This window comes from Gambusia affinis, linkage group LG04 (genome assembly GCF_019740435.1).
Source record: "Gambusia affinis linkage group LG04, SWU_Gaff_1.0, whole genome shotgun sequence".
Taxonomy (NCBI): Eukaryota; Metazoa; Chordata; class Actinopteri; order Cyprinodontiformes; family Poeciliidae; genus Gambusia; species Gambusia affinis.
In genome coordinates, this window is record NC_057871.1 from 26,013,602 (window position 1) to 26,028,657 (window position 15,056).

At 39.3% G+C, this 15,056-nt stretch overlaps 1 protein-coding gene across 1 annotated transcript; it reads left to right on the forward strand.

Moving 5' to 3' along the window:
* Positions 1 to 1,099: 1,099 nt before the first annotated feature.
* LOC122830279 (beta-1,3-galactosyltransferase 1-like) lies at positions 1,100 to 6,104 on the forward strand. Its single transcript, XM_044115516.1, has 2 exons — positions 1,100 to 1,425; positions 4,527 to 6,104. Exons 1-2 carry the CDS (start codon positions 1,379 to 1,381, stop codon positions 5,623 to 5,625), a joined length of 1,146 nt encoding a protein of 381 aa, XP_043971451.1. The 5' UTR covers positions 1,100 to 1,378; the 3' UTR covers positions 5,626 to 6,104.
* The last annotated feature ends 8,952 nt before the right edge of the window (positions 6,105 to 15,056 follow it).

The window sequence follows — 15,056 nt, forward strand, 5'->3', positions numbered from 1 at the left end:
AAAGACAAATTAATGAAGAATAAAAAATGGTTAAAACAAGCAAAATAACCAAAACTGATATTGAGAGTTTTGTTAACTGAAATAAATAAAAAGTGGTAATTGAAGCGTAAAAACTGCAACTGACTGGAACTATATTGTGCGTTTATAAAACTAGCTAAAATGAGAGACGTGTTATCCGGCAGTTTTGTGTTCAATCTATTTATTAGACTTCTTAACTGATGTAAAATGCATATATTTATTTTTTTCCTCTTTCCCCAGTCAACCAGTTTACTGTCTGCAAACTACGGCAACTTACACTTACGCTGGTCTGGAAAATGGCGACAGTTGGGAGGAGTCAGAGTCAAAAAGTGAGTCTGTTTGTTGAAAACAGTGTCTTCTGTTGAGTATTCATTACCCAGTCAATCACAATGCAACACTTTGGAATAAAAATGAACCAAAGTATGAAGAAAAACTAAAACCTAAAACTAAAAACTACTAACTAATAGAAGCTAAACAATAATAACTAATAAAAAGTAGCAGGGGAGAGAAAACGCACGGGAAAGTTCATAAGCTTCAAAATATGAATTTACAAAAAAGTCCAGAGTTTAGTTTGGCTTTGTGAGAAACGCTGATGCTACATTTAACACTGTATTTTAACATCAACGCCATTGTCACGTTAATGTGACACCCGGTGTAGTTGAATATAAAACGATGCCTGGTGTTAATTTAACAATAACAACAACAAAAAGTGAGTGTAAATTTTGCAACACTTTCACAAATGCTAATTCCCCCAAGGTTGTGTGGACAGGTGTGAACGCTGTTGGTGTTAAAGTTAGATGCAGATATACTTAACTTGAAATATTTGTTTTGTAAAGCCAAATATTTTACTTAAGTAAATATTAAGTTTGCCACTGGCATTTATAACCGTGGGACTTAAAATGTGACTTTGAAAAATGAACACCCAAATAAAGCAAATGTTAAGTATTTACTGCGTAACTTTACAAACCTGATACCAATGCTAAATGCGAATTTAATTGGAAGTTTAGTTTAGAAAAGCCTATTTTATTATTACAATTGTAGGTGTGTTCTTTTGTTCAGTATCACGCCCCTCGCATTTTTTTTTTTTTTTTTTTTTTTTGTTTGTTTTCCGTGTTCACAGAAGTTGAAGACCCGTTCCCTCCCAAGACAGGTGTCCCTCCACCAGTCCACTCCCACGGTGACTGCAGCCAGTTTTACACCAGGCAGTAGAAATTACTCAGTCCTTCCAAGCCCTCGTCACTTTAGAGTCCCGCGGGTGAGAGGCTACAAAACTGAGGGGCGACAATTGAACCCGGAGCCTCGCGGAGGGTCGGAGCGGGTGGGTTCGGTTCGGTTCGCCGCAGCAGCAGCAGCAGCAGCCATGGGGGACCAAAACGCCGGTTCGGATGAAGGACTTGTCCTGAGAAGGTAAAGGTTCTGAATAATTGAAGGCGCTGACACAGAAGCTAAATCTTACCTTTAGACAACAAACCCGGAGAAGGAATCGTAGTTTGTGTCTCTTCCACTGGCAGAAACAGCTTTACGTTTCAATTCAGACGTGAATCTTAACTTGGTCAAATCGCCTCTGCCTGACTTTAATATTTTTGAAGCGATAAAAAAAATAAAAAGTACATATTTTTAGGCCATGCCAGCTCCGTTATAGTACAAGCGGCATTTAAACGTCGATTTCAAGGATTTATTAATTTTCTTTGAATTCAGGAAGTATGGCTTTCACAAAACAGAAACAAACAACAACGAAAACGAATTGATCTTTCAGTCGCTATGTTGTAGTTTCAACCCAAATGTAAAACAAAAAGTGTACCTTAATATATTAGTTACGTAGCCTATATTTAATAAAATATAATCAGCTGTTTTTCTTGTTTAGATGTTTTTTTGTTTTTAGGTTTATTAGCTTCTAAATACATTTGCTTTGAACGGACCAAATTACTGTATGATGTTTTATTGGTACGTTTTCATTTTTTGATTGAGAACAACTGCTTTAGTTCACATAAACTAACTAATCTAAGGATATTTACCAGCACAAACATGACGCCTAATGAAGCCAAAGAAAACTGCACGTACTTTGATCGTTTGTCAACAACAACAAAAAAATGCTACTTTATTTCAAAGGCTGGACAAATTTCAGAACCCATAATCTGATGTTTGTCATCATCATGCCTTTTTCTTTTAGACAGATATATTGATAGGTGAGAAAATAATGATGAGAGTAACAGTAACAGGCTCTGATGATTACCACTGACTCATAATTGCTAATTGGCAGTGGATGTTTTTATTGCTGCATAAACTCATCTCACTTCAAGTTGGTTCCTTCAGTTCGGTCAGCAGTGAGCAAGGACTCATTCATCCGTGAATCAGATAATAGGAGCGGCTCCAGGATTGAGCCTGGGGACTTTTTTTCTGTTTTCTTAGCTTTGTTAAGGTTCACCACTATTATATGTCGTCCATAACGGCTTTAAAACGTTTCTGGTCGTTACGGATGAAAGGATCTCAATCACTTCGCTGCTCAAAGATATTTGTATTTCCAAAGATCTGGGCGCAATTTGTTGGCTCTTGAGATCTTTGTGCCTACTTCGTGTTGTCAGTCGGCTTCTATGAAAAGAAGACATGTCTTGATTCTACAGCCACAGCCTAAAAAAATAAATGTACGTGTGAAACTGAGCAAATTTTCCACATAAAAATTACCAAAAAAATTGAGCAGTTGCTTTTCCACAAAGGGGCAGAGTGGTTTGGACGGTGTTTATTTAAAAAAAATAAAAATAAAATCCATAACTGAGTGGAAACATTTAAACTCTGTTGCTGTCTAAGAACAAGTCGGTTGGGTCCCGTAGTTACAGCTGATCCGACTGCGACTAGAATGTAAACCTGAACACTTAATCTACTGAAAATCCAATCTGCTGGGAGACGTATTTTCACTTTCCTTACCAGGGAGCCCAGCTGCCAAATGTCTATTTTCAGTTTGCAACCAAATTAAGTAAAGACATTTTTTCACTGTTTGAGGTAACAAGCTGTGTTGAGTCAAAGAGAAAAGTCTCTATTAAATGGTTTGAATTAAACTTGTTCATCTTGTTAGAGCAGAGAAAACTGGATTTTTTATTATTATTTTTTTTGGTTTTGAGACAGGCATATAATGGAGGTGATCGTGCCAGTCACATGGCATTTCCACTCCAAAGTTGTTCATATTTCACGTGCTTCCTGTTCAGTTGCGTTTCTGCACTTTGGTTTGGAAATAGTCGTATATAACTTTGAGATAATCGCTGCATCGTTTGGCGATGAAGCCGAGAATCAGGTGAAAACCGTTTTCTGCATCACCCCTTTTAAAAAAAAGATTATTATTATTTTTATTACTATATCTAGAGAAAAACTTGTCTGTTTTTTTTTTTTTTTTAATTATGTCAAGCTCGCATGCCGTTGCAGCATCACGGCTGCAACTGGTATGCTTCAAATGGTGGCGTTTCACAACCCAACCACAGCCCTGAAGCTGCATACATTTCCAAAATGCTGAAAGTGCTTTTTAATGTACTGTAACTTCCTTTTTTTTTTTAGCTATTATTGTGTGTGTGTGTGTTTGTAGTGATTTTAATATTAAAATGTCATGATTTTAATATTTAGTGAAGTGGGATTTGTCCTGAAGTTTTCCACAAAGAACAGTGCAGACGTTACAAAAGGAGTCAGTGAATGGGATGACCACTGAAAGAACAACTATTCAGTCTGGCTAACGCTCATCACATAAACAAAAAAAAAATGTTTCTATCATGCAAGTATTTTTTGAGGAAACAAACAAAACCCATTATAGCGTGTTTAAGGACGCACTAAACTTTCAGATGCTGTGAAACTGCATGTGATGATCTGCGGTAAGATTGCTTGCGCTTAAAAAAAAACAAAACTAAAAAGATAAGACACGAAAGCAGAGATCTTCTGTTATGGTGTAGAAACACTGCCAGAGTAACCATTTCTCCACTGGTTAAAACCGTCTTAACATCTAGCAGCCTGTGACTGTGTGTGTTGACATCCTGTGGTGAGAAGGCAGTTCCCCTTCATCCTGTTTTTTTTTTTTTATCTAAGCACTGAACCGTGTTGCACTCCACAAGTAACAAAGTGCATGAGGAAGATCATTTATTTGTGTTAATGAACAAAGTCTACCCAGGACATGTGATGCTGAAGTTAAAGTGCGGTTAAGCAGGTTAGTAAGTAAATGGGACTGAACGCGGTTAGTGGACAAAGTTCTACTTGAATAAGAAAAGTGAAATGTGTGTGCTTTTCTTGTACTTTGCCATCGTGCCCTACTTAGTGTTGATAGATTGCATGAAATCCTGATGAAAATGAACTTAAGCATCAGGATTGATGGGTTGGGTTTGTGTTAGATAAATTTTTTTGAGTGGATAAAACTTATGAAACGGGGCAAAACAACATCACAGCTATTATGCTGCTGATGTATTTATTTCCTATCGTATTGATGTAGGGATGAAATGTTAATGAATTTTAATCAGATTTTGTTTTTCTTTTTCCAGACAGTTGGCCAAACATCTGCCTCCTCAAAAGCCTCCTGTGTTTCTCTCCTGTTTTCAGGGACTGCTCATGCTGTCTCTGCTCGTGTTCGTCGCGTTCTTGGCCTTCTCGGACACCACCCTGTCGTGGCCCGAAACGTTCTCTCTTCAGAAACAGTACCAGCGTTTTTTCAACCAGAGCAGGCCACTGCACCCGTCTGCTTATCTGATTCACCCAAAACACAAAGCTTTTCTAAATAAAATGAAGGAAAAGACGATACCGAACCCTGAAGGCCTTCGGTACCACGAAGCTTATCCGCACAACTACAGGTTTGTCATGGAGAACGCCGAGGTTTGCGAAGTCAACTCCCCTTTCCTGGTCCTGATGGTGCCGGTGGCGCCGAAAGACGTTTTGGCTCGGGACGCCATCCGGGCAACGTGGGGCAAAGACCGAGTGGTTCAGGGCGAGACGGTACTCACTCTGTTCGTGTTGGGTCTGGATAAAAGTCACGACGTTGAGAAGCTCCAACAGGAGAACCAGGAGCACGACGACCTGATCCAGAGTAACTTCCTGGACACGTATCACAACCTGACCATCAAAACCATGGTGATCATGGACTGGCTGGCCACGCGCTGCCCTGGAGCAGCCTACGCCATGAAGGTGGACTCCGACATGTTCCTGAACGTTGATAACCTGGTGATTATGTTGAAGAAGCCAGGGATCCCCCACAACAACTACCTGACAGGAATGCTCATGTGGAACAGACCCGTTGTCCGGTCCAAGAACTCCAAGTGGTACGTTCCCGAGGATTTGTACCCTGAGCCCAGGTATCCCACATACACCCTGGGCATGGGGTACGTCTTTTCCAATGACCTTCCCGCTAAATTAGTGGAAGTCTCAAAATTTATCAAGCCTTTTAACATAGAAGATGCTTATATTGGGATGTGCATTAAAATACTCGGACTTTCACCGACGTCTCCTCCGGACCCTTCGCAGTTTAAGGCGTATAATTCTAAGTATGATCGCTGTGAATTCTCTAAGGTCATTACGTACATTCTTGGCTCTTCGGAACAACTGATCCATTATTGGACAGACTATAAGAAACCTGGACCTCACTGCTAAAGCCGTTCACGCTACGGATGCAGCGTGAAATCCCTCATCATGTAACTTATTTCTAGATATTCTGCAGGTTGAAAAGGGGAACGGCAATCAACTTTTATAAAGAAAAGAGTGTTTATGCTTCAAATCTTTTGAAGGGAAGCTGTACTCCATGTTACATTTGATCCTGCAGGATGTGAATCACCACTGGAATGGTTGTGCAATTCTTTGTAAAATGGTTTCATAAGCTTTTCTGCTGGTTTGTTATATTTTAAAAAAGGAAATTGCATAGAATGCACTGACTGTTATTTAAACAGAAATGCTTGCCGGCACTTTATCAAGTAATGGATGTTAAACTCCATAACTAACATGTTACACATGAAAAAAGGGCAAAGACTTTTACTTGAAGTTAGCACAACATAAACTAGTAAATTCAACTATGACTATCAGAGAAAAGGTTGCATTTTGTTGGCTATGTCCAATGAATTAAAACATAAATCCACTGTGCTCCTGTCGATGGATTTTAAATGACTTATTTTTTTAAATAAAATAAGCTCTGTGAGTTTTGTATTCAGATTGTTTTTCTTTTTAGCCACAATTTTCCACATGTTCTCTAGATGTGTTAACTGTTCTGGATTTCAACTGGGTCATGCTAAAAAACGATATGAGAGTTTCATATCCGCCATTATGGATGTCGACCGATGTTTAAGCAGTTGAAACTCTTAGAAGGAAGTTCAGCTATCGACACGCACTGGTAAGAAAAAAATAAAAATCAATGTTGCACGTAGTACCTACAACACTAACCTTAAATTTAATGTGGTGCTTGCTTATGGAAAGTAAAGCTTAAAATGTTTGTAAGAGCTAATGTTTCACCATGTGGAAATTCTGACTTCTTTACTAGAACCCTGTTACCTTGAGTCCGACGACAAATCCAGCTCCAGGTTCCCACTTCTGAGTTAACTGGAACACGGCGTAAAACTTTCAAGAGTCGATGTTGTCTTGTGAAAACACCGGGAGAGTTTATGCGCTTCTCTCAGGAGCCAGTACAGAGAGACACAGAGGAAAGCAGCGATAAGTTGTTCTCTGAACAGAAGGAATGCAATCTGGACGTAAATGGTTTGGATTTTAGCTGCAAAATGAAGATGAAGAGAAGGAGCTCACCGGTTGCTGTTGTGGTTTACCTTTCTTTTATTATTATTACTGGTATTTAAATCATACATAGTCTAAATCTTAAGATTTTCTTTTAACCGACCCATCCCTCAGCTTCTCTGAAAGTAAAAAGCAGTAGTTTGATGGACCTCAAAGTACAACGTAGCTTTTATTTGTAACCTCTCATGAGGTCAGATCAACCTCCCAGGGTCAGCTGGGTCGCACCAGCCAGCAGAACCCCACCCAACGGTGGAAACGGGCAGTTTCTGACCAACGAAATGAATTTGCATTCTTCTGCTTGTGGGTCCCACACGAGAGAGATTCCTGGTTCTGATCAGTGACCTCAGTCAACCGCATTTGGGTTGTCGGAAGCTTCAAACGTACTGGCTGATGGAAACACGTTCGCCGCTAACGATTGGACGCGTTTCCCTCAGGTCTCCATCGGGTCTCTCAGAGACAGACCAGCAGCTAAGCGTTAGCGTCTGATGCTGCCTCAAATAACCTTAAATATTTTGTAGCGTCGTCGATAGGTTTTAGAAGGGAGTAGCCAGAAGCTAATGGTGTTTGGGGTGAAGTCTGGCTCTGAAGGTCAGTAAACTGCTGTTTATCTACTGTGGATCAACCTGGATTCAGATCCATCAAACATACAACAGCTGAAGTTGGTGTTGATCTGCAGAACTCAGGATGCTAAGGAGGAAATAAAGTTCTGGTCCAGCTTTCTGCAGCAGAAACATCAGAACAACAGGAAGTTCATGATTTGCATTAAAATTAAATCTAAATTGAACATTTAATTGATATCTGTTGACTTATTAGTGTAAAAATTTATCAAAAACAAACAAAAAAAAACACACACACACTTGACAAAACTTTACTGTACATTTTTTAATAAGCAATTTACAGGTAAACTTATCTTACCTAAAGAAAGACTCGGAATCTATGGAGAGTTAAGAGTGTTAATAAATGGACCCAGGAAGCTGTCAGACCTGGCAACCCTGCCAAGAAGTGCAGTTTGTTCATAGGCTCAAGGCGCATGCGCCAGTGATAACCAAACGAAGCCTCGAGAAGTAACGGAGCCTTCCAGGCCTTTGCTTTGCCCAAAGGTTCATCAATTCATACTTCATTCATTACTCACTGGTGACATCTGCTGCTGAAACGGTGACAGCCTCTATGTGCATGCGTGGGTTCTCTCCGGGTTCTCCGGCTTCCTCCCACAGTCCAAAAACATGACTGTCAGGTTAATTGGTTTCTCTAAATTCTCCCTAGGCGTGAGTGTGTGTGTCAATGGTTGTTTGTCTTGTTTGTCTTTGTGTTGCCCTGCGACAGACTGGCGACCTGTCCAGGGTGTACCCCGCCTCTCGCCCGGGACGCAGCTGGAGATAGGCACCAGCAACCCTCCCGACCCCATTAGGGAAGAAGGGTGTAAAGAAAATGGATGGATGGATGGATATATATATATATATATATATATATATATATATATATATATATATATATATATATATATATATATATATATATATATATATATATATATATATATATATATATATATATATATATATCTAGACCCCGGATAAGCAGAAGAAGATGGATGGACGGACGGAAACTGAGATGGAAACACTTTTTTCAAATCACGTGATCTACAGCCGGATGTTACTGCACTGTAAAATGTAATAGTATATCTTACTCAAAAAGAAAAGTGACCTGAACTCATTCCAGCTTACTCTGTTGACTATACTAAATTAAACTTAGCAAAGACAACTTTCTACTGAGGCAAGTAATCAAACTCATCAGCAGCAAGTAACCCGAACTTGGAGTTATGAGTGAGCAAAACGCATCTGCATAACCAGCAAAAAACTCGGCATCATTCGGCAGCTCTCGTTGAACGCACATGCGCATTGGACACTGACGAGTGGCGGCGTGTTTGAAAGAAGCGCCAAACTGTCAACAATACGGCGTTGCTGCAGCTAAGTTTTGTCACGGTAAGTCCCACTGTTTTTTAGCAAACTTATATTCGTTATCTCGGCGTATAATTCATCCGTAAGTCCAGGTTTTGAGGTTAACTTTATGTGTAATGATTTAGCGATGCCTGGGACTAACGTTAGTCGAAAATATCATGTTTATTTAGTGGCGACAAGATGGAGCGGCAGAGCAAAAAAGCTGTCCGGGGCGCAAAAGAAAAAAAGGAAAAGGGATAAGGATAAAGATGTTGGCGGGTTAAAAAAGCCGCTGTACTGTTATAGAAGGCTTATGATGAGTAGACTGCCATAGGTAGGGCAGCTGTAAACTGTAGGAGAAGCAGCCGTGATGAAGAAGTGTAGGGTCACCAGATTTGGGTTTCTGAAGAATCGGCGGACACACATGCGCCAACGGGGGGTGGAGATGGGGGAGACGGGGGTGTGGGGGGGGGGACATGTGTGTACATGTGCTACCGATTTCTTTGCCATACAAAGAAACCTGGAATGGAGTAGTGGAACGGAGTGGCAATGTAATCACAATGCACTGTAAGCTATGTAATGTGTTTTGAGGCAGTTGACCAAAATCCCGGACGATTTTTAAATTCCCCCCGGACATTTTTTTAGCACTGAAAAGTAGGACATGTCCGGGAAAAAGAGGACGTCTGGTCACCCTAAAGAAGTGTTATGTTGATATGTAATTGTGGTGTTTATTGTTGTTAGGACTGCGAAGACCCAGATGTGTCTCACACCCCCATTGGGATCCTGACCATCATTCCTGAGGACAGGCAGGCCTCCACTGACTCACTGCACCTCCAGTCTTCAAGTACTGCCATCATTTTGGAAGGAAGTCTTGTCATGAATGATCTTGGGAATCTTCCACATGCCATGTGTTTGCTCTTTGGACTTATTTATACTCTGAATTTGGAGTACCCTCAACAACTGAAGTACACCTTTGACTTCATCCAAAGGGTGCTTCTGTCACTTGGACATAAATCCCTAAAACCAAAAATACAATCACTCAAAAATCTTCTGATGCAATGAGTGAATGTGATGTGACATTATGGATCAACGTTGATACCTTTACCCTTATTGGAAAAGTGATTTTTATTTCTTGTTTGATTCTTTTTTTTGTTGGAGAGAGCATCATTGCATTTGCAGACTACTAAATGGTTTTATGTTAATGAGGAGAAACATTACTTCACTTCACTACTTCACTATTTACTTTATCAATGTTATGATAAATGTTAGGCTCTAGTATTGAGAATTGAGTTTTTGTTTCACACCAGTCAACAAAGACATTTAAGCAGGGATTCTCAAAGTTTTAAAGACTGAGGGCCATTTGAAGGATTCAATATTAGATTGAAGGCTACCCTAGAAAAAAAGTCGTGTCATTTTTTTCCCTAAAAAAGTCTATGGAAAACTTTGTATCCAGGTTATTGTGTATGTAACCACACTTGAGAACCTTGTATTTAAGGTAAACTTGTTTAATTATTAAACATTTTTTTCCATTCAAACTGTTGTCTGTTGGCTCTTCGTTCCAATAACTTAACACTTTTGGTTCATCTTACTTGAACATATCAAGGCAATTGGTTTCCTGATATTTTGCAAGTAATGTGAACGCTTAAACGTGTAAGTATAACTTATTTTTATGAGTACTGCTTAATTGACATAACTCACAATTGGAAGTAGTCATAATTGACATTTTATAGTCAACTTTACTAATGATTTTGAGTTAACGGCACTCAAGTTTACTGCCATTGCATGAGTTGTCTGAATGAATATTTTACAGTTAACCCAATTAATGATTTTGAGTTAACGGCACTCAAGTTTACTGCCATTGCATGAGTTGTCTAAACATAGTTATTTATAGCAATAACACCTTAAAATTAATTAGCTACTTTACTTGGAGATTTTGAGGCAATTGGTTTCCTAACTTTTTTTAAGTAAAGTGAACTTATTACATTTTACAGTGTGCTGGCAGAAACGACAAATGAGATGACAGAAAGTGTTAGGAGGATGATGCTTTGTTTTTGTCCTTTACGGACAATGTGCAGCTCGAATCAATCATGATTATCCGTAACGATCGTCTCAGGTTCTAGAACTGAAAGTTTCAGTAAAAATATACCAATTTTTATCCATATATGTGAGATTGTCTACATAATCCTACTGAGGCATTTCCACCCAGGTAGAGTAAATATTAGTTATTTTACTGCTCAGAGGATGTAAAATTTGCATGTGCTAACAGTCAGTCAGACCCAATACCTGTCTTGATATTTTTGTCTCTTTGGTCGCTCAGTAAAGTCACAATGCACACAAATAAGAATCACCAAAGAGAGAAATGTTATATTATTTTAAGGACTTTATGATTTATGCGTTGTAGTTGTGAAGGATAATTTTTCGCTGCCTGGGGAAGAACGCAAGAAATCTGATAAGGTGCAGCACCAAGTAAGCAGGTGTTTGCAACAAGCTTTTCAGAATCGGGACTACTCTGTTTCGTAGAAGCAGAGACCAGGGTGAGCTGGTTCAGGTGGATATATGGGAATAATGTAATTCATGTTCGGCGTGGGAACCTGGTCCTGCTGGAAAGCATAAACAGCATATTTTCCATGAAAACGATAAATCTGAAAATGTTGACACACGCTCTAAAACATCTTTTTCTGAAAGGAGCTCAAGTGAGCAACTAAACTCTTATCTAAGATTTACTTTGTGCTAAAAAATGCAACAAACATGTTTTGTATAGCCCATCGACCTAACCTGTGCAAGGAGTATAAATAGTACGTGACCTTTAAGTTTGCAGGCAATTGTAGATATAAATATACAATTTTAGTTGATATTCGAATGCAAGTGATTTAGCACTGTTGGCACTAATCTATGGGGCCAGGCTATGGAAACCATCAAGTACTTTACTGGTAAAGTGTTCTCCAATTAAAAGAGGTTTTAAATAAACTTTGACAGTTACTGGGGTGAAGCTTTCCAGCTTCCTGGAAGTTTTAGTATTAATCTCTCAATACCCTTGTTACCTTTATTGCACAATAAATGAGTCACTGCTATCTTTCAAAATTTCCTCTTTGCCAGCATGTTCCTTTTCTGCTTTCTAACATCCGTTTCTCTGTTATTTCAAGGACAGAAGCCATCTGTGAAGGCTGCAACATACAGCTGTTCAGACTTTAGCGAGCGTCACCAGCAGCCTCACCGCGGCAAAGGAACGAATGCCGGAAATCTGACCCTTTTTTTTAAACTAACGTACTGAAGTTTCATTGTGTAGTGTATCATATTTCCATTAGGTCAATGTTCATCTGGTCCCTCATGCAAATAATCAAAGTCTCCAGGTCAGAGCCACAAAGGAGCATATTAGTTATTTGTCACTGAGCCGTCAGGAGGCCTGACAGCTCCGAACCAGAAGCTTTTATAATTATTGAGCCACTTTAATACTTCACAGGTAAAAACAAAAACAAAACATGCATATACTCAGAATATGTTGGTGAAATTTGTGCAAATTAGGCACAAAACATAACAGAAGCAGTTTATGCATGTAAGCAAACCATGACCTGATTGTGGGGTGAAAGGTCATTCAGTTAAGCAGAAAGTGTCACTGTCATGCTGGATTTGAGGTTTTTTTTACCCACATGCAGGTTCTACCACAAAGGCCGGAAAGTCTTGATTCAAATTATTTATTAACAATAAATGCTGAATGAAATTTGCTCCAGGTTGACTCTCCCGAATCGGCAGTGGTTGGGCGGCTCAGGTTCTGCTTGGGAGGGGACAGGTTAGTGAGAACCGGGTTGAGGGAATCTTGACAGGGAAATGGAAAGTATTGCTTACAGTTTGTCTGATGCAGGGTTGCTGAGGAAGGGGAAAGGATCCAAGAGGCACAGGGGTTCTGCGAGAGTGACAGGGGCACGATCGGGTGGAGTCCTGGTGACAAAAGAGCAGTCGCTGCTGCGCGCTGTGATAGGCGTGGTTCCTGGCTTGATTCAGACAACTGATCGAGATCTGCGAGATGACAGAAACAAGTTTAAGTTGAACGCTCATAGGAATGACAAGAACTTGCCGTTGACTCTGACCAACAAGTGGGAACAACGAGCGATGAATAGCTGCTCCACCGCTTCTTAAGAATCCTGCAGCCGATTACGGGAAATCCGCTGCAGGTGCGCCAGCCTGCCGGAAACTCTCCCACGAAGATCGGCTGTCAGAAGAGCACTCACACCAACTTGAATCCTAACAGTCACCCCAAAAGCAAAAGACAAATTAATGAAGAAAAAGAAAATGATTAAAACAAGCAAAATAACCCAAATTGATATTGAGAGTTTTGTTAACTGAAATAAATAAAAAGTGGTAATTGAAGCGTAAAAACTGCAACTGACTGGAACTATATTGTGCGTTTATAAAACTAGCTAAAATGAGAGACGTGTTTTGCAGTTTTGTGTTCAATCTATTTATTAGACTTCTTAACTGATGTAAAATGCATATATTTATTTTTTTCCTCTTTCCCCAGTCAACCAGTTTACTGTCTGCAAACTACGGCAACTTCCACTTACGCTGGTCTGGAAAATGGCGACAGTTGGGAGGAGTCAGAGTCAAAAAGTGAGTCTGTTTGTTGAAAACAGTGTCTTCTGCTGAGTATTCATTACCCAGTCAATCACAATGCAACACTTTGGAATAAAAATGAACCAAAGTATGAAGAAAAACTAAAACTAAAAACTACTAACTAATAGAAGCTAAACAATAATAACTAATAAAAAAGTAGTAGGGGAGAGAAAACGCACGGGAAAGTTCATAAGCTTCAAAATATGAATTTACAAAAAAGTCCAGAGTTTTGTTTGGCTTTGTGAGAAACGCTGATGCTACTTTTAACACTGTATTTTAACATCAACGCCATTGTCACGTTAATGTGACACCCGGTGTAGTTGAATATAAAACGATGCCTGGTGTTAATTTAACAATAACAACAACAAAAAGTGAGTGTAAATTTTGCAACACTTTCACAAATGCTAATTACCCCCAGGTTGTGTGGACAGGTGTGAACGCTGTTGGTGTTAAAGTTAGATGCAGATATACTTAACTTTAGTGATGGTGAGATGAAGCCTCGTGAGGCATTGTACCACTTGAGCCAATTGGTTCGAGAAAGGGTTCATTTCTTGAGGCTTCATGTGCACACGAAACCACCTGCTGGCCAGGTGTACAATCACAGCCCGCTGTATCTTAACACATGTGATGCATTGAATTTTTGTCTATTATGGGTCTTGGGAATGACTTCACAAAAGGTGTACATATGTGTACAATAAAATATTGTTTGAACAATAAAATATTGTTTGAATGTATTCTCTGTGTGTAATTATTCCCAAAATAGTAGTGTCATGTGATATGGCATGTTGTGTAATAATGTTTTTCTGTGACTCTAGAAAAATGGCATGAGCTTAATCAGGCAGAGGACAGTGAAAGTGCTTGTGGAACTAGGGAGGGGGTAGTGAATAGGCTAATGCTTGTGTAACTTGGATGATTTCATTCATTTTTATTAAGAAATAACAATTTCTCCACAGTTTTAGGTTTCAAAGGATTTCTCTTTTTTGACACTACTTCTCCAGCCTTTGAAAAGACACGCTCACATGGCACAGATAATGCTGGGGTGCATAAATAAATAAGTGCAAGTTTGTACAGATTGGGGTACAGTATATAGTTGATTATAGTATAGTATATAGTATAGTAATGAAATACCTTGGCTGGGTGAAGCTCCAGTTTCCTCCCTATTCTCATGCAAGGCACAGTAGTGTCTTAGCATGGATGAGGTGTTATTATTGTACCCCAACTCCTTGGTGCACAATAAACACCTCACCTTTACAGAAAATAAGAAACAGTGAAAAATACAGTTCCTCATAAGCAAACCTAATGCATCTGCAAATGTTCAGTTCACCTTACTCACCATTACTCGACACACGCCTCGAAGCCTCGGCTCATCACGTAACTTCACTAATTAACTTGAAATACTTGTTTTGTGTGGACAGATGTGAACGCTGTTGGTGTTAAAGTTAGATGCAGATACTTAACTTGAAATACTTGTTTTGTAAAGCCAAATATTTTACTTAAGTAGGCTAAATATTAAGTTTGCCACTGGCATTTTTAACTGTGGGCCTTAAAATGTGACTTTGAAAAATGAACACCCAAATAAAGCAAATGTTAAGTATTTACTGCGTAACTTTACAAACCTGATACCAATGGTAAATGCGAATTTAATTGGAAGTTTAGTTTAGAAAAGCCTATTTTATTATTACAATTGTAGGTGTATTCTTTTGTTCAGTATCACGCCCCTCGCATTTTTTTTTTTTTTTGTTTGTTTTCCGTGTTCACAGA